This window comes from Theropithecus gelada, chromosome 2 (assembly GCF_003255815.1).
Source record: "Theropithecus gelada isolate Dixy chromosome 2, Tgel_1.0, whole genome shotgun sequence".
Taxonomy (NCBI): domain Eukaryota; kingdom Metazoa; phylum Chordata; class Mammalia; order Primates; family Cercopithecidae; genus Theropithecus; species Theropithecus gelada.
This window is the reverse complement of record NC_037669.1, coordinates 95,389,029-95,408,095: the sequence shown is the minus strand read 5'-3', so window position 1 is coordinate 95,408,095 and position 19,067 is coordinate 95,389,029. Positions and strand designations below refer to the sequence as shown.

At 49.2% G+C, this 19,067-nt stretch overlaps 2 protein-coding genes across 8 annotated transcripts in view; one reads left to right on the top strand and one right to left on the bottom strand.

Moving 5' to 3' along the window:
* TGM4 (transglutaminase 4) overlaps nucleotides 1-2,577 on the top strand; it is a 43,709-nt gene extending 41,132 nt beyond the window's left edge. Inside the window, exon 13 of the mRNA XM_025377359.1 lies at nucleotides 1,562-2,577. Within this exon, the coding sequence (XP_025233144.1) occupies nucleotides 1,562-1,703 (142 nt within the window). The 3' untranslated portion in view covers nucleotides 1,704-2,577. The remainder of the gene's footprint in view (nucleotides 1-1,561) is intronic.
* A 981-nt stretch (nucleotides 2,578-3,558) lies between these two features.
* The window catches only part of ZDHHC3 (zinc finger DHHC-type containing 3), a 59,872-nt gene continuing 44,363 nt past the window's right edge, over nucleotides 3,559-19,067 (bottom strand). For 4 of the 7 annotated variants that reach the window (XM_025374858.1, XM_025374854.1, XM_025374855.1 and 1 more), the window contains 2 exons: nucleotides 17,552-17,682; nucleotides 3,559-6,420 (listed from right to left, as the gene is read on the bottom strand). In XM_025374858.1, the coding sequence (XP_025230643.1) occupies nucleotides 6,172-6,420; nucleotides 17,552-17,682 (380 nt within the window). In that variant the 3' untranslated portion in view covers nucleotides 3,559-6,171. Of the gene's footprint in view, nucleotides 6,421-13,422; nucleotides 15,119-17,551; nucleotides 17,683-19,067 lie in introns of those variants that run through there. The other 3 variants (XM_025374857.1, XM_025374859.1, XM_025374856.1) reach the window with 2 other exon arrangements.

Here is a 19,067-nt window from a genome sequence, read left to right as displayed (position 1 = left end):
GCTCTGTCACCCAGGCTGGAGTGCAGTGGCCGGATCTCAGCTCACTGCAAGCTCCTCCTCTCGGGTTCACGCCATTCTCCTGCCTCAGCCTCCCGAGTAGCTGGGACTACAGGCACCCGCCACTTCGCCCGGCTAGTTTTTTGTATTTTTTAGTAGAGACGGGGTTTCACCGTATTAGCCAGGATGGTCTCGATCTCCTGACCTCATGATCCGCCCGTCTCGGCCTCCCAAAGTGCTGGGATTACAGGCTTGAGCCACCGCGCCCGGCCTGGACTCTTTAATTTGATATTTCATTTGTCTTCTTCTACTATAACATCATACCACTTAAATTATTATAGTCCTAAAATAATTTTATATGATTATCATATCTACGTATTGATATGCATTAGGCAAATCCCCACCCCCCACATTTTTGTCTATAGAACTTTTAGAATCATCTTGTCATATAGTTTAAAAACAGTTGGGATTTAAGTTGATACTGCATTGAATTTACCTATTTATTTGGGGGAGAATTGTGCCAAATGACAATATTGTGTCTTACCATCTAGGAATATGAGATTTTCCCATTTTTTCCAAGTCTTTTTTATCACCTTTAGAAAAGCAATATTGTTTTCTTTATATACCATGTGCACGTTCTTAGTTGGGTTAATTCCAAGATGCATCAGTATTATAGCTTTTATGAATGGAATATTTTTCATTATATTTTCTAATCGTTTGCTGGACTACATGGAAATTGATTTTTGGCATGCTGATATATCCAGCAAAAACCTTTACTGAACTCTAATATTTTGTTTCTGAGAGGTTTCTGATGGTCTCTTTCTTACAGGATGTCTGAATCTTCCAAGTAAAAACCAGTAGGCTCCTATTTTCCTTAGATCAGGATTTATCACATTTTAACATGCACACAAATTACCTGGGGAGTATTGTTACAGTGTAGATTCTGATTCAGTAGGTTTAGGGTGGAGCCTCAGATTCTGTGTTTCCTACAAGCTCCCGGGTGATGCTAGTATTGCTGAGCCCCAGAACACACTTTGAGTAGTGAGGGGCTAGACAATTCCTTTCATGTGGATTCAACATAAGATACATGTTCCTCTTAGATTTCATGTAATAGATAACTGTTGCTAACACCCGTGAAACAAGAACATCTGTAGTAAAGTCAGTCAAGACTCCAGGGAAGGTTTGTGAAATGTCAGAGTTGGAAGAGCTTCTGGAAACCAGCTGGTTCAACCATCTTGCTTTACATCTGAGAAAACTGATAGCAGCACCCAGGGTGTAGGTCCTGCTATAGAACTTTTAGAATCATCTTGTCATATAGTTTAAAAACAGTTGGGATTTAAATGGATACTGCATTGAATTTACTTATTTATTTGGGGGAGAATTGTGCCAAATGACAATATTGTGTCTTACCATCTAGGAATGTGCCACGCCCTGGAATGGCCAGGGCTTTTCAAAGAGGCTGAGCTAAGGCTCGGCTTTCTGGTTTCTCACCCAACTCATCTTCTTCCTCTTCCCGTAACATCCTTGGCTGATTGTATGTCCGTTATGTCTTTGAATTTTCCAGGACGGTGCAGCCTGGTGAGACCATCCAATCCCAAATAAAATGCATCCCAATAAAAACTGGACCCAAGAAATTTATCATCAAGTTAAGTTCCAAACAAGTGAAAGAGATTAACGCTCAGAAGATTGTTCTCATCACCAAGTAGCCTTGTCTGATGCTGTGGAGCCTTAGTTGAGATTTCAGCATTTCCTACTTTGTGCTTAGTTTTCAGATTATGGATGATTAAATTTGATGACTTTTATGAGGGCAGATTCAAGAGCAGGAGGTCAGAAAGGCCAACACAACCATAAGCAGCCAGACCCACAAGGCCAGGTCCTGTGCTATCACACAGCTATAAACACCAGCCTAGGCCACAGAATCCCATCCCTTTCCTGAGTCATGGCCTCAAAAATCAGGGCCACCATTGTCTCAATTCAAATCCATAGACTTCAAAGCCACAGTTTCTCTCCCTGGAGCAGCAGGCTATGGGCATGGGAGTGGTTAGAGAATCCCCAGTAGCTGCCACCCGCTGGCACCCCGTGAGAAGCTGCCATATTTTCAGGCCATGGGTTTGCAGGCCCTGAAAGCACCTGTCAACTGGAGTGCTCTCTCAGCACTGGGGTGGGCCTGCTAGAAGTGCATTCTCCTCCTATTGCCTCCATTGTCCTCTCTCTATCCCTGAAATCCAGGAAGTCCCTCTCCTGGTGCTCCAAGCAGTTTGAAGCCCAATCTGCAAGGACATTTCTCAAGGGCCACGTGGTTTTGCAGACACCTCTGTCCTCAGGCCTGAACTCACTATAGAAACCCATGTCAGCAAACAGTGACCAGCAAATCCTCTTCCCTTATTCGAACTGCTGCCCCTCAGGAGACTCCAGGGGACAGGCATTGCTTCCTTCCTGGTGTGAACTCTTTGGTATTCCATCCGCCATCCTGGCAACTCAAGGCTGCTTCTGTTAACTGAAGCCTGCTCCTTCTTGTTCTGCCCTCCAGAGATTTGCTCAAATGATCAATATGCTTTAAATTAAACTCTGCTTCAAGAACTCTGTGGTCCCTGAGTCCTTTTTGCTTTACGCCAATAAGCTTCTTAAAGTATCCTGTGCTGGGGGTTTATTTTATGTGGTCACTGGGGAGCCGTGGAATCCTTTGGCGTCCCCAGGCAAAGGTGCTCCGAGGAGTTGGCTTTTTTTTTTTTTTTCTGAGACGGAGTCTCGCTCTGTCGCCCAGGCTGGAGTGCAGTGGCCGGATCTCAGCTCACTGCAAGCTCCGCCTCCCGGGGTCACGCCATTCTCCCGCCTCAGCCTCCGGAGTAGCTGGGACTACAGGTGCCCGCCACCTCGCCCGGCTAGTTTTTTGTATTTTTTTTAGTAGAGACGGGGTTTCACCGTGTTCGCCAGGATGGTCTTGATCTCCTGACCTTGTGATCCGCCCGCCTCGGCCTCCCAAAGTGCTGGGATTACAGGCGTGAACCACCGCGCCCGGCCGGAGTTGGCTTCTTTATTGTCTGTTCAGTACATCCAACCCCTCTCTCAAAGGTTGTCACCCCAACTGGATACACACCCTGGCAGAGGCACATGCGTAGCTTGAATGAGGGTTATTTTGTGTCTAATTCACAGGACAGTCATGGGTGGGATACCTGTCATCCTCTGCCTTTCCAGCTGCCCAAGTGAAAAAACCTCAATCCTGGTCACCCTTGCCCCAGTTGCCCACCTCCCTGGCATACAGTAGGTGTTCAATACATGTTTATTGAAGGAAAGGTGATTGTTCCTTCTGCTGGAAATACCACAAGGGTGGTGACACAAACAGAAGGGTTTGGTCAGTCACTCCACAGCACAGTGTCTGATCCCAAGAGGTGATAAAGCCTGGCATGGCCACTGTGTGGTGCTGTATGACACTGGTCTCCCACACTGGGAATGGAAGAAAAGTAGCTTTCCTAGAGGTGCCTTTAGGGTGACCCATGAGGAAGGACACTGCCCAAGGGTTTGGGCTGGGATCTCTTAATTAAAACAGGAGGCTCTAGTCACTGAGGGTGAGCAAAGAGCTTTTTATTCAAAGAAAGAGGCAAATTGCACCCACTCTCTCTCCCTGTAAGATCTCATCGGGTTTTGACATCAGTTGCAATGCTTTCAGTTTGAGGCTGAGCAGAATGTTATGCTGTGAACGGTCACCACAGACAGACCAGTGTCGCTGGTATAGGGAGGCGAGGCTCAGGGTTGGACAGGTTAATTACCTACATAACCCTGGCTGTGGCCCAGCCCAGCACCTTCCAGAACAGGGACTGACATGGCTGAGGTCTACCTTGGAGATGGGGTCAGTGATGAGGGGAGGCAGGGTCTGCCTCTGTGCAGGTAAAATGCCCCCTCACCCCAGCCTTCCTTTCCAGAGCAACCAATCTGAAAACACTTTGGCTTTGGGGCTGCTGTGTACCTCTGCTTTCAGGCCAAGCTGGATCCCTAGAAGAGGAGTTTGAAGCCCAATGTGCAAGGACATTTCTCAAGGGCCATGTGGTTTTGCAGACACCCCTGTCCTCAGGCCTGAACTCACCATAAACACCCATGTCAGCAGTGACCAGCAAATCCTCTTTGCTTATTCAAACTGCTGCCCCTTAGGAGACTCCAGCGGGCAGGCATTGCTTCCTCCTTGGTGTGAACTCTTTGGTATTCCATCCACCACCCTGGCAGCCCAGAGATGCTTCTGAGTTAGGACAACAAATAGGGGGGCCCTATAGTCAGAGCAGCTCTTACCCAAAGTGGTGAGCGTCGACTTCCTGTCCAGATTGCAAGTTAACGGCCTTTACAGCTGACTCAGGCTCCTATGTTGTTATTAATAAATATTAAAGCTGATAAGGACCAAGAAAGTGGGCCTGCAGCCTGACTGTGGGAGGCCCAATGTCCTTCTGGTTGCTCTGTTAATGTTAGAATCTCCCGTCACCCCTCTTGTGGGTCATACTTGGAGAGCTCTGAGCAAGGATTAGGGCAGAGGTGACTTTGTGAACATTGGGCCTTTTGAGCAATTAACCCCAGGCCCTTGTGGGTCATCAGTTGTAGAGAGACGGTCTCTGGCAGGATCGTCACCCTTCACAGAGTGTCCAAGGATGCTGTCCAAGAACCAGGATGCTGCTTGGCTCTTTTCTTTCTCATAGTCACCAGTTTCCTTTCTCAGTGTCCTGAGACTGCACCTCCAAACACTGACCTTCTTCTCCTCTGAACTGGAGCCACAGGCCACTTGGGGCCAGGACTCATGCCCTTTTGCCTGGAGCTGGAAGGGGGACCCTGACACTGAGGCCTTGCAGGGGCATGTTCTGCTGAGTGCCTATGCCCCTGCCAATCCTGACGCCAGTAGATGCTGGGGAAATGGCCCAAAGAGAGGAACAAAGGCCCGTGGAGGGAGTGGGTGGTGAATCCACTTCTTATACCAAACGGGGATAAGAACTCTTCTGTTGGGCTTTGTGCAGAAGATGCTGCTTCAGCAACCACTGGAATGGGGTTTAGGAGCACCAGAATGCTGCTCAGACCTTCAGAAGTGGTCACAGACACCCTAGGCTTCAAATGGGGTGAACAGAGGGCAGACTCATCCTGGTAGGGTGTGTGTGTCTGTCTTCCTGATTCATCTGATTCATCAGTCAGCAGGCCCTGGCCATCACCCATCTTTTCAGAGACAAGATGGGCACCAATTTGGGAGAACTGGCCTCAAACACACAGGCAGGGTTTATGGTTAGTTCTACCTACGTGTGTTATTAGACTTCCTCCAAGAGGTAACGTTCAATTAAGTTCTCATGGGAGTGGTTAGAGAGTCCCCAGTAGCTCTAAAGACGTCCTTCCCGTACCCACACCTGTGAATGGCTAGATACGTAGCCATAGGCAGGACAGCTCCCAGCTGTCTTGCTCAGTGAAGACTCTGGTGTCTGTGGAATGGGGGCTCATTTTCGGCTCTACTGTTATAACTCTGGCTCTGTCCGTGCTGGCCATGTCCTGCACATGTGTATTTAGAGCTTAATGCGGGGTCCTCTTTGAACCATGCCTGGCCCTTGCGGGTAGATGTGGCAGCCACCTCTACCTCCTAATTTCAGCAGGCAGCAGGGGAAAGCCCTTTCCAGGGAGTGGCTGGCAGCTCTGCAGTCTTTTCAGGCTAGTCTCCCCTGATGTCAGTGTCCCAACCCAGGTCACCAAGGCCAGCCCTGCCCAGTCCTTCTGTCACAATCTTAATTCTCAAAGCCAGGAGCCAAGGCCCAGCCTTCCCAAGAGAAGACAGAAATCCCAGGGAAAGCCAAAGGCAAGCTCTTTTCTGCCCCTGGGCTGCCCTGTTCAAAAGCTCCCTTTGCTGGGCTGAGAATGTAAAAGCCGCCCAGTCTTGGAGAACGGTTCTTGACGAGCCCTCTCAGTGCAGACTCTTCTTAGATGAACTCTGAGAAAGCCCCCATCCTCCTCTGATGTCCCCAGCCTACTCCCGACCCCCAGACCTGGCCCAACATGGAGAGATGAAGGAGGGGTTACAGGGAATGGCAAGGCCAAGCGAGTGGCTCAGGGAAGTGCTGGGGGTGCTGGGAGCGCAACATGCCCATGAGCCCCATTATCCAAAACCCCAGGACGAAGGTTGACAGCACTTTTTAGTGTTTGCTTCTCTCCCCACAGCAGCATCTATTCATCTGTCACCTCCACAGAGTCCTCGTCCTTTGTCTCCTCTGATGGATCCTCCATTGTTTCGGTGTCTGACAGCGATGTCACCTGCCGCACCATGTCTTTGTCACTGGGGATCTCTGGCTGACACGGTCTGGAGAAGGGGTTGAACCAGTTCAGGGAGAAGTCCCCACCAAAGGTCTCCTTTACTGACTGCCAGCTCCCCGTGCGCTCCCTGGGCTGGTTCTTTCGTTTGAGGCGCTCGATGCCCTGGAGGGAGAAGGGGATGAAGAGCATCAGCGTCAGCGTGTTGCTGGGCTGTGCAGCTCATGTACACACCCCCAGCTACGGCCCAGCAGTGGCGGGGTCCAGGGCGTGGGTAAGATGGGGTCTGAGAGGGCAGCCTGTTGTGGCCCAGCTCAGCCCCGGGAGGTGCCTCGGAGGACTTCTGGGGCGTGGGTAGACAGCAGCATGGAGGAACACAGCAAGCAGGGTCTGCCTGGCGGACTGACGTGTTCTCCACCCACCACCCAGCCCTCCCCTTCTTCCCTTCCACAAATGCAACGCCAGATGATGGGCAGGGGCCAGGCTGATGAGTGGCTGAGGCATAAGGGGGACCACGCATCCTCTGAGGCCGCTACAAACTGGTGACCCCCTCCTAAATATTTTTGGCCACTCCCACCAGGGTAGATAGGGGCAGCAAATACAGCAGAAGGATGATGGGGTTAAGGAGAGAGGGCAGGACACAAATAGCATGCGAGGTGAAGAAGTGGGTGCTCATACAGCTAGTGCCAACATGCAGTAGGCAGCCGGAGGGCACCCAGGACCACTGTGGGGAGGTAAGGTTGTGCTCAGGCCTGCTCATGCAGCAGATGCACCCTGCAGCCTCTTCCAAGCTGTCAACTCACCTGCCTCTGGGTGTCAGCTGCAACTCAGTCACCAGGCCACAGAAAGGGTGTTGGGGTGGGGAGATGCCCAGAGGAGGTAAAGACATGGCCAGGCCAGCTCTCCAGGCCCACAACACCCTGCACAGAGGCTTTTGACCCTCCAGTGGGGGCACTGCTTTCTCCATCTCTTCTGGAAGCCAAGGGAATTTGCTGTGGGTTTGCCGGGCTTGGGCACTGCTCATTCACATGACTCAAGAAAGATCTCTGTGTATCTAGTTCTAGGTTTTCTCTTCCACACAAGATCGTTACACAACTGGCACAATCCTTTGTTATGCAGAAAGAGAAACTGAGGCAAACACACAGTCTGGGATCTGATGGTACCCTAGGCCAATTCTTCTCCAGCACTTTTTCTTCCCACACCATCTCAGAGATTTATGATTCTTGACTTTTGAATAAATTCTAAGTTAAAAAAATTGGATCTCAAAAGTATATCCTCATAAGATACTACCACTTACAAAGGGAAAAACAGTACCTTAATAGTAGGGAAGAAACAATGCGGGTGCCACGTTCACCCAATGATCAAAGTTAACAGCACAATAATAATGAAACGTATCAACACCATGTGCCTCCTGATACGGTGCAACGAGGACACATTGCTTCAGCAGTGCTCCTGTCCCAAATGCTTAACCTCAATCTAATCATGAGAAAAACATCAAAAACACAATCTGAAGGACAGCCTAAAGAATACCTGCCCTACGTCTTCAAAAGGGTCAAAGACTGATGAAAAGATTTTGGAACCAGATAGACCTGGTGGTACAAAACACTGTGAATACATTAAATGTACACTCTAAAATGGCTAATTTTGTTACAGAAATTTCACCTCAATTTTTAAAAAGGGTTAAGGTCATGAAAGACAAAGGAAGACTGAGGAACTATCACAAACTGGAGGAGACTTGCAAATGATGCAGTGTGGGATCCTGGAACAGAAAAGGGTGTTAATGGGACAATAGGAGAAATGTGAATAAGGTACATACATTAGTTAAGGGTATGGTGTTGTCAATGTCCAGGGTTTTATATTTGTGTTATGGTTGTATAAAATATTCACCTTTGGTGAGACTGATTGAAGGGTACATGGGAACTCTTTGTACTGTTTTTGTCACATTTTTCTAAGTCTGAAGTTATTTCACAAAAAGTTTAAAAATGATCAATAATCAGACAAAGATTTATGCAATACAAACTTGAACACTGAATTATAATAATGCAAAGCTGGAAATGAGAAATGCCCAATAATGATGGTTAAGCAAACGATTCTATAACACTATGCAGCTAGAAAAGGTGGTTTAATATAGTTTTACATGACATTAGAACATTTGTGTGGTTACTGTTGGGGATGGAATTCTAGATGATTTGTATTTATTTCTGTAGACTTCTCACATAGTCCAAGTTTTACCAATGAGCCAATGTTACTTTTATAATCAGAACAAAAACAGCTGTTTCAGAAAATGGATCTTGTTAACACAAGTCTAGAGGGACCTTCATGTGGGTCATGAGCACGGGATGCCATGCTGCTTCCTGACTGGCCCCTTGCCAGGCCTCCCTTCTTGGCACAGAAGCAGTGACCAGCTGAGATGATTTGCTCTGGGCATTCTGCATTCCCTTCCTGGGTGATCATCTGCAGCCTGTCGATAAAGAGGCTTTAACTTGATAGCACAAGAGCTGGGACATCACCATATGGCAGATCCAGCTACAGAGGAGACACCCAGAAATGACAGATTGGCTGCATCCATACTGACTTGGACTCAAAGCCATGACCATAGGTTTTTATAGCCTCCTTGTGAGGAGGTGGGTATGAGTATTGATGATTGACAGATGGGGAAGAAACAGAAGTTCCAAGAGGCCATGACAGTGGCCAAGGCTCATCTAGCTTGTTATGTATCAGAACTGGGACCAGAAGTAGTGTTGTTTTTTCTGCCCAACATGTTTCCAGCTCTACTGCAAATCACCACTGCGCCGAGGCTGAGCTCAGAGAGAAGAGGAATGAAGCCAAGAGCCCACAGGATGATTATTTGCCATTCATGTGGCATGCTCCCAGATAGGCACTCTTGGATTATACTCAACCTCCTCACCAAGCTCATAAAAGTATTCCAGACAGAGCCTGGCCTGTCTACCAGAGGTCTGCAGCAGTAAAGTGGAATGTTCAGGGAGTGTTGACTTTTGAGTCCGGAAAGAAAATATTGCAAACAAATCTGATGTATAAAAATGGGCTGAGGGCTGCTTTTTCCTGGTAGGACTCAATTTTGAGTTTTATGTGGATTTAAAGGGATCCTGCAGGCAAAGTTCTTAAACTTGAGGTTTGCAGTGGAGCAGTAATACTAGCTTCAGACTCAAGAGAACAAACAAAAATTGTTGATGCCTGGAAGGGGGTCATAGTCGACACCAGCAGCTCTTGCAAAGGGTGTGTGATGGGCCTTTTGGCTCAGGTCAGCCTGGGTGACACATGAGCTGTGATCTGTGAACAAACTCACCAACACTCCAAAATGAATGTATTAGGACTAAGGCCTCCGAGGAAGGAAGAGTCTGTGCAGACTCAGCTGAGCCCCACAGAGAGAGAACAGGCTGTTCCCTGCTCCCTGTATCATCAGATGTAGAAAGCCAGAGCCTCAGGAAGCAGCCTATGCAAATGTGTCTCTTCATAGCTAGGCAGATAGCACTGTCTCTCCTCATTAGAGATTTTTTTTTTTTTTTTTTTTTTGAGACGGAGTCTCGCTCTGTCGCCCAGGCTGGAGCGCAGTGGCCGGATCTCAGCTCACTGCAAGCTCCGCCTCCCGGGTTTACGCCATTCTCCTGCCTTAGCCTCCTGAGTAGCTGGGACTACAGGCGCCTGCCACCTCGCCCGGCTAGTTTTTTTTGTATTTTTTAGTAGAGACGGGGTTTCACCGTGTTCACCAGGATGGTCTCGATCTCCTGACCTCGTGATCCGCCTGTCTCCACCTCCCAAAGTGCTGGGATTACAGGCTTGAGCCACTGTGCCCGGCCAGAGATCTCATACCTCTATATTGTAACCCACAAGAGGAAACATTTTTCTGTTGCATTCCAGAACACATATACACACAATCCTCTAAGCTTCATAAAACAATACTTACCCTGCAATATGTAATGCATTAAACATTTTTCTTGAAAAACATGCTGGTTGCAAACCATGAATGGTTGTGACTGATGATTTGAAAAGCACAGCTCTAACACAGCTAACACTTATAAAGCCATACCAGGGCCAGACACTATACATTCCCATTCATCACCCTCATGTAATCCTTCCATTAACTTTGTGATTTAGATTATCATTCCCGTTTTACAGATGAAAAAACTGAGACTTAAAGAAGTTACTGCTCAAGGTCATATTTTGGTAGTCGGTATGGTAATGAGTAGCCAAGCAGAGATTTGAACCGAAGAGTGAAGCCAGGACCCAAATATTGGTCACCAGACGATATGGCCTCAGTTGCAGAAATTCAGGGCATCCTAATGTCGGTGTTAGAGCGCATGCGGCCCCCAGAAGGCTTTTGGCAAACGTCCCTCTGCAGCGCTTGTCATCACTCCTTGGATCAGCATCATCGGCTCCTCCTGTGTGCCACAACAGAGCGGGATCCCTGGGGGCCACTCTGCTACGGCAATCACGCTGCTCAAGTCAGCAAGATGTTTTCTTGAGAGGGTGAGAAAAAGAAGGTTCAGGTTGGGAGCACACTGGTCAGTGGCTTGTTTCTGCTTCACCGTGAATTCTGTCTCTTCTGTGAGGTGATCCTAAGTCAGATATGTATTTAAAGAATGTAAGAAAAAGCCACATGGGTGTTTAAACCCATATGTGGAAAGCAAAGGTCAGGACGTGTACAGGTCACTTATCTGGGCTGTTACAATGCCCCTGGCTCTAGACTGCTCACCGGCCACCACTCCTAGCTGGAGGCCCCTTGGTTCTATGCTTTTCTCTTTCCCTTCCGGGCTGGTTCTTCACCGAAAGGGCCATTGGTCTAGAGATGGGTTCCACTGATGAGATGCACAAGGAGTGGTGGGCAGGCTAATACTTTGGATCCGCTTCATACAGACTTTCTTTGATGTCTTGGCAGTTGTTTGTTGGGGAGGCCGCAGGTTATAAGGGAAGGCGGTCTCAGTGGCTTCTCAGCGGAGGGAACACGTGCCTGTCTCACCATCAGCACACCCCAACTGCACTATGCTGAGCCCAGCAGCACACAGGACCCGTATCACCAGCAGGCATCAGGGACCACCTGAGGGACCCCTGCAAGCCCCAAGTGGATTCTCAAACTTGATAGTCAGAATCACTTTGGAGGTCTGTGAAGACACAGACTACTGGGCCCCACTGTTTCTGGTTCGGTAGCCTGGGGTGGGGACCGAGCATGTGCATTTCTAACGAGTTCTCAGGGGATGCTAATGTTGGTGTTGCTGGTCTGGCAACCTCAAGAACACCTTTGAGGAGGATTCTAGCAAAATCTTTCTCTCTTCACATTTCTTTGATATTGAAGGGCACCTTCTAGGTGGGGCCCCTTCCCTCTACTGGCTGGCTCACCCTCTAAACTGATGCACTGCAAGTCTTGAAGAGAGAGAAATTTAAAACCCATTAGTCTGGCTGAGAAAGCCCAGCCCAGCCCCCTGGAGAGGAGTTTCTGTGGAATGCCAAGCTCACATATGTGTTTAAAATGTTTGTTAATTTACCTCACCTAATCGGTTTCTACATTAGGGGATGGTGGATTTTAACTATTTAAGTGGCCTAGCCAGATGAGCAAAAGCTAATACTTGGGGCTCTTTCAACAAGAAGTACAGGGCTGGGCCCAGTGGTTCACGCCTGTAATCCCAAGACTTGGGAGGCTAAGGCAGGACAATTGCTTGAGGCCAGGCATTTAAGACTGGCTAGGGCATCACAGTGAGATCCTGACTCTATTAAAAAACAACAAAATTAGCCAGGCATGGTAGTACATGCCTGTAGCCCTGGATACTCAGGAGGCCAAGGCACAAGAATCACTTGAGCCCAGGAGTTCAAGGCTGCAGTGAGCTCTAATTGTGCCACTGCACTCCAGCCTGGGTGACAGAGCAAGACCTTGTCTCTAACAAAAAAGAGGAAGTATTACCAAGCCCATGCAAATATGCAGAGATTACAGATTTGCTTGGATCTAAGCCTTTTGCATATTCAGTCTGGTTGCTATGAACACAAACCTGACAGAGTTGACAGAAGGCAAGCAAGCTGGGGATCACCTAACCCAACGAGCCACATCTTTATTTTTCACTTCCACTCCCCAGAGCCCAGGCTCTGAAAGACAGTGGCTACTACTGGTTCATTTTCCCATGAGTGCACCAAACAGTACTATTAGAACTCCTGTGTCCAAGCCAAAAGTTGGGGCGACTTTGTGTAGAAAGATGTCCTCTTTCATTGTATCTGGAAATGCTGAGGAGAGCTCAGGGATGCTTTTTCTTCCTATGTGGAAGCCAGGCCGGGAACCAATCACTATCCTGCAAATGATGGCCACATTCTTCAGTCGTTGTGCTCTCGGCAAACTGTTATCAGTCTGAATAAAAATGAAATAAAAATGCCAGGAACCTTGGGGTATTCCTATCTTCTGAGTGCAACTGGTCTGAGAGCTCAGAAACATTGACTGTTTCTAGCCAAGGCCTATACAAACCCAGACGCAGAATCCTATAGGATATCTGAAGGAACCCCACTCTATTGGAAAGATAAACATAGTATGCACAACTTCAAAGGATGAGTTTCTATTTTTAGGACTAAAAAAAAGTCCATGCATCTTCAGCACTGTCTGCTGCATTCCTTAGAAATGCCAGGGGGAAAAGAACTAACCTGTCTTACTTTAAAAAATGCCCTAGAAGATGGAGTATTACCAATCTCTCTCCCCTAGGGGAGGCCCAGAGCTGCAGCCCCGCTCTAGTCATTTAATACAATCACACTTCTTTCATATACCTAAGTGAACTGTATATTAAGAAAACAATTTTTTAAAGCATATGGAGAACAAATGCTATCAACTTGATCTAAAACAGCATTCTTTTTTAAAAATCTTAGCATCTCGGCCTTGCCCGTATCGCATGAACAGCACCGTAGAGGCGAGTCAAAGTTGACTGACTCAGAAAAGCTCTTAGGAAAGCCCATCAACACACAGGAATTGATTCAGGCTGCAGAAAGCCAAGGAAAGAGGCCTGGTGGGGCAAGCTGGTTCAAGAGAGGGACCATAAATGTATTTTAAAACCCAAAAAATAAAGTATCCTCATTCAAGAGACGGAGCAATGAAACACCCAACCGGAGAAAACTCAAGTAGATTGTGGACAGTCGGCCTCCCGCTAACGGTAACACCTCAAGAGAGATAGCTAAATCAGAACAGGTTTTGGAAAAATTTTATTGCATTTTGTTTCCATGTGGAAGCACTGACAGAATTGAAAAGAGGCAGCATGTTCCACTTACTTTTCTGAAAAATCACATGGCTAGATTCACTTTTGCCCTACCCAGGACAGGATTGAATAAACCTTATCTTCTACCCCCACCCCAAGCAAAAGCTAAAAAAGGGGGTTTCTGGCAATTGCTTAAAAAACGAATCAATGTGTGAGAATTCCCAGATGGTAAATAATCATATTTGTCATTTTTGTACTTGGAGGGCACTCCCTACCTCCTTCACCTCTCCCCACCACCACCACCACCTCCTTCAAACAAGACTGACACAGGAAGTGCCTCTCAAATGGAAAATCTATTCTGTCCCAGTGCCACAGGCTTAGGTGTGTCTGTGGATTCCAGCCAATGGTATGGCCATATGTCAACTTTGAAAAGGTAGGGACTGTGAGGTAACCCCAGCATCATGGTCATCTCCATGCCAGGACAACAGTCTCCCAGGTTAAAATACAGATAAGACACAGGTACGTGCACATTTATGGGGGTTAAATATCAGAAAGTGAATCCACTTTGAAGTTTATAAAATGAGAAGGGGATGATGGCAGGGCTGTACGTGTCGGGCACTGGTGCCTATTGCAGTCAGAATCCACACTGCTTAACTGACATCTTGCTGGGGAAGAGAGGGAGAGGGGGTGGTGAGAGAGGAAGCAGATGTAACAAAGGAAAAGGTGGCTCGCCTGAAATTGTGTAATTTTTTTCTCTCTTGATTGTATAAGGCATTTTGAACTGGAAAAATGTCTTTCCTTCACACTCTTCCAAATAATCACAGGGAATATAATTGCTGATTTAGAATATAAATAAGACCTCTTTCATCTCTCTCCCCACTCCGCCGCAAAATCATTCTACACACCCCAAGCCCATAAAGTACAAGACAGGTCATTGCTTTGCGAGTTAGGAGGCAAACTGTGTCCAGCTGGGGGATGGGGTCGCTGTGCCAAGGTCCCTTCCGAAGGCTCCAGCCCTGATTCTGCCCTTCTCAGGCCTCAAGGGGTAAGCATCCGTCTTCGGTGAGGTTTTAAGTCCCATCGGGGAGCCCGTCACTGCCTCCTGGGCAGTGGGAGGTCAGGGCCCTCCTGGCTTGCCCATGCATCCCCTGCCAGGTGTCCGAACTATTCCATCCATGCACAGCGTCACATCCACTCAGTTAGTAGAATGGGCACAGCCCGAGACAGCACCCTCTATATTAGTCATGCCAGACAGACAGCAGAGAGAAACCAGAGGCCAGAGAAGTGATTTTAAAAGGTAAAGAGAGCAGCTTCGGTCACCAAAAGAAATCGAAAGGATGGTTTTTAAAAAATTAATGTGGGGACTTTTTTTTTTCTCTGCAATGCTCAGCCATTTTACTTGAGACATAAAAAAAGTTTTAAGAGTAGTTGTTTTGCTTTTTCGATTTAAACATTCATGAGAACAGATGGGACGGTAGTGCTGTGGTGTGGGCTTGTGTCTGAGTGGCCATGCTGGTCGGGGTCCTTCAGACCACATACTGGTACGGGTCTGCCTTCCCTTGGTCTGGCGTGGCAAAAGGGCTGGCCCAGCCTAGAGAGAAGGGGTGGCCAAAAACGGCTTTCATGTTCATCCATTTTGTTTTTTTAGCCCATCTTCTCTCTTCCTTTTTCAATTGTTCTATTCCCTGAAAACAAGAACAATCATACTTTCAGTCAAGCACTGCATTGCTGTGGTTTTTGGGGAGGGATGTCCACAGTGAGAGGTGAATGGAGTAAATATTTCCTTTTTAAAGCAACAAAGCTATCTACATAATACATCTTTCTCATAAAACGTGTTACTAAAAAAATTTCTCCTTTTCTTGGTGGGCACTCATTCACAAGTCCCTCCAAGAAGGGAGGGAAAAAGCAGCATCATTAGCAGCGCAGACGCTGCTGCATCTAAGTATGCCAGGCCAGGGTGTGTCGCGTCTCTCCAGCTCTGGCCCCTCGCTGAGCTCTGCAGAGGCACTCTTCAGAAACTGTGCTGGGCTGTGGATGGAGTGCTATGAAGGCTTTGTCACTAGAAGCCTCAGAGCTGTTGTGGAGCTCGCAATCATCATAACCAATGATGGCCGTTAATTTGGGAGAGGTTTCTAGGAAGTTTGAAGCTACCATGACCACTTTGCAGACAAAAAAAAAGTAACAAATCAAATGACTGCTCTGGCGCTGTGCGTCTCACCAGCCTGGGGGATTAAACAGCACCCTGCTTAGTGGGGCTGGTGAGACACAAACTGAGAAGGTTGAATAGGAGTGACAGACCATGAATGAGGGGAGAAGTCACCAAAGAGGTGGAAGGAGGAGCGATTAGTACAGGTTAGAGGGTGGCATGGCCAGGCCAGCCAGCCTGGCATGGCAAAGGTCCTCCTAGTGGCTCCTTTGGGGAGAAGCATGGTGGAGACCTATGCAGTAACTGTCATGGAGCCAGTGCCACTTCCCCTGCTAAGTCTCAGGAAAAAACTGGGGCTGGGGGAAGAGCTGCTTCCTCCCCGTCTCCCTTCTTCAGATGGAGCTGGTCAAAGGGCAGGGCTTAAGAACAGGGCCCCTGCCCAGACAGACAGGAGAGAAGCAGCCTGGCAGAAGCCTGGCCAGGGGTCTGTCTGCTGTGGTCTCTAGTGAAGGGGTGCTGGGAGGACAGCCGAATTTGAGTCTGTCTTCACAACCTAGGGACCTGGGAAGGACACAGGGCAAAGGGAAGACACCCTTTCCCAGGTGGGGCAGGGCCCTCCAGCTTTCTCCTTTCCTTCCAACATACTTCTCTTTAGGAATAGTCTTCTCAGGGAAGAACGGCTAGGACTGGGGCCATGAGAGCTTGCCTTCTGGTTCCCCCAGACCGTGACCTGGCAGTATCCCAATGGCAGGCGGGTCCTGAAAGAATCCCCATCGGATTCCCTGTAGATCTTATGCAGAAAAGTTGGTCATGGTTACTGCTTGGATATAGGGCTGGATCTAAACTATTGGCTACTAGTTTTACAGAAACTCTTTTGCAATGACATCATTTTTTATAAAAGAAAAAATGTTGCCAAAAGCCTCGCAACCTTCTAAAAGTTGCCGAAAGACACGCACAATGGTGCTCTGGCAGTGGGCAGCACTGTCCCTTCTTTGCTCTGCACACGCTCCTCTAAGCCCACAGGGGAAGGCGCCCAGCAGCAGTGGGAGGATGTTGTCGTCCTATGAGCCCACTCCCAACGCTGACTACCCATAGGCCCAAACCTTCACCCAGAGCCCTAGACCACTGGTGAGAGCTGACCCTGAGAGGGCCTCAGGACATCAGGAGTCATACAGGGATGGCTCTCAACCTCATGGCTCTGCTTGCTCCTCACACCCAGAGCTAAGTGCCGCTCCTTCTTCCTATGTAAATCCCCAGAGAAATGCCCATATCACAGCCAGGGATTGACCACCTTGAGGTTTTCAGACACTTCAGGAAGGTCAGGAGATAGCAACAGGGGCACCAAGGGAATAGGCCCCAGTCTGGCACAGCCAGCAGCCTCAAAGCTTCCAGCAAAGGTGCTGTGGGCAGATGGGAGGTGGTGGTGGGGGTGAGGAGAAGGCAGTGGACGAGGACCAGGGGACAGAGATGACCCAGAGGCCAGGTAAAAGCCTGCTGCCCTGGGGGCTCAAGCAGACCTGTCTCCTGACTCTGCCCTCAGGACCCAGGCATGGCTGGCAAGCTGACCTGCCTGTCCCAGCTGGGTTAGGGCACCCTGTCAATCACTCTATTTCAAGCCTGTGGCCCCCAGATGGGAAGGGTGCCCTCAGTGCCTAGTGGAGTATCTAATGCAGTACAGCATAAAGGAAGACCTGTCATGGGGGGATGGAAGGAAATGTGGTAAAGGCAGCCTTTCAGCCACGGCTGCTGGGCCGCACTCCTGGTGTGATCTGCTGTGGCTGCCCCAAGGCTGGAGGACTTGTGTGTGGATGAAGACGACCCAAATGTAACTGCAAACAAAGGAACTGTGCCCTGCACACCAGCGGCCTGACCACTGGGCTCCGGTCTGACTGTGAGCAGCTCTCCCAGCAACACTGACCCTGGGTCCTCCCCATCCCCAGGTGCGGAAATGGCGGGCAGAGTGCCTACTTACCGTCTCATCTGTGCAGATGGAGTGCACCTGGGTCCCAAACATCACTGATGTGAAAATGAGGAAGAGTAGGCCCTCAAAGCACAGCAGGATGAGGAGAATCACCGTGGTGGGTGGAGAGAAGGAGCTGCACTCTGAAAGAGAAGATGTACACGGGGCTTGGTGCTGCCACCCACTGCCCGCTGCCCAGGTTCACCGCCCCACTGGGCTCCCACTCTCCCTCCCGCCTGCAGGCCTTCATTCCTCCTGGGTGCCACAGGTCCCTGGCCTCCAGGCTACGGTAAGAATCATCCTGGCCGACTCAACAGGCCAGGCCTCAGTCGGGGCTTCCCTTCCCTAATACAAATCATTCCTTGTTCACTGCCTCCAGTGCCAAGCACAGTGCCTGACACCTGGAAGGGCCCAGGAAGGCCTCTGAAGTGAGGCAGGAAGGCCTGACGACACCACAGGGGACCCTCCTCTCCTCAGAGAGCACAATGTAGGTACCCAGGTGGAGATGCCTGTCCAGTCCTGCTATGGCCATAGGTTTTCTGGGCATTCCTGTATGACATGCTGCCCCTCTATACCCCATCAGCTCATGGGCAGCTGTGGAGGATCACTTGGTGGCTTTGGGATTTTAAGCTTGGCAGAGGCAGTTGAACTGCCGGGGCTCAGCCTTGACTATAGTGTGAGGTAATGCACTGCCCCTGCTCCCAGGGACATCTGTAGCACCGAGGCCATCAGTGTCAAAGGCCAGGGAGTTGACCAAAGAGGCATGGGCCCAGAGTAGGTGCTTTCACTGTCCTGGCCTCCAGCCCCGGGGACCTGAGGCCAGTCCCGCCATCTTCAGTCCTCCACCCACTCCACTGTGAAGCAGTGAGATTTGACTAGAGGTATGGTTTGCTTTTAAGCAGCAGTCTTTTGTCTGAACAAAGTCTAAGTCAGAAACCCAGCGCGTGGAAGAGAAACGCGAAGGTGCTGTGGAGATAGTGGGGGTGAGCAGGGAGGGGAGGGCCCTGAAGCAAGGTGGCCTGGGAGATGGTGCTGGCAGACAGGCTAGGCCCCTTGGTTGGCACTCTTCACCTAAGGACTTCTGCGCCTCAGTGCAGTTGCCCATGCTGGCTGAGCCTGGGCTGTGGTTCGTTTCTCGTTGCTTCCATACTTGTGTCTGTTTCCCTGGCTGGAAAGATCAGATCCTGGAGGGCAGAGTCGGGCTTCACTGATTCTGGGAATTAAGGGAGTAAGCACTCCATCCAAGCTGTCCTGCTGGCTCCCCCACGGGAATGTCAGGAGGGGCAAGGGAGGTCAAATGTGGGAATGAGCTTGGAAAGATACCAAACACCATGTGGGTGACAGGTAAGAAGCATCTCATCTGCAATGCGTATCTCCTCAGGTTTCCCTGGGAACTTATTGATGCCTCCGAATGATTTCTCTTCTTGGCTCCTTGTGGGGCAGGGCTTGGTTGGGGTGGCCACCAGCCTGATGGGCTGGCCGTGGGTGGCTACAAGTATGATGGCCTTGGGCTGGGAAGGGTGTTGGG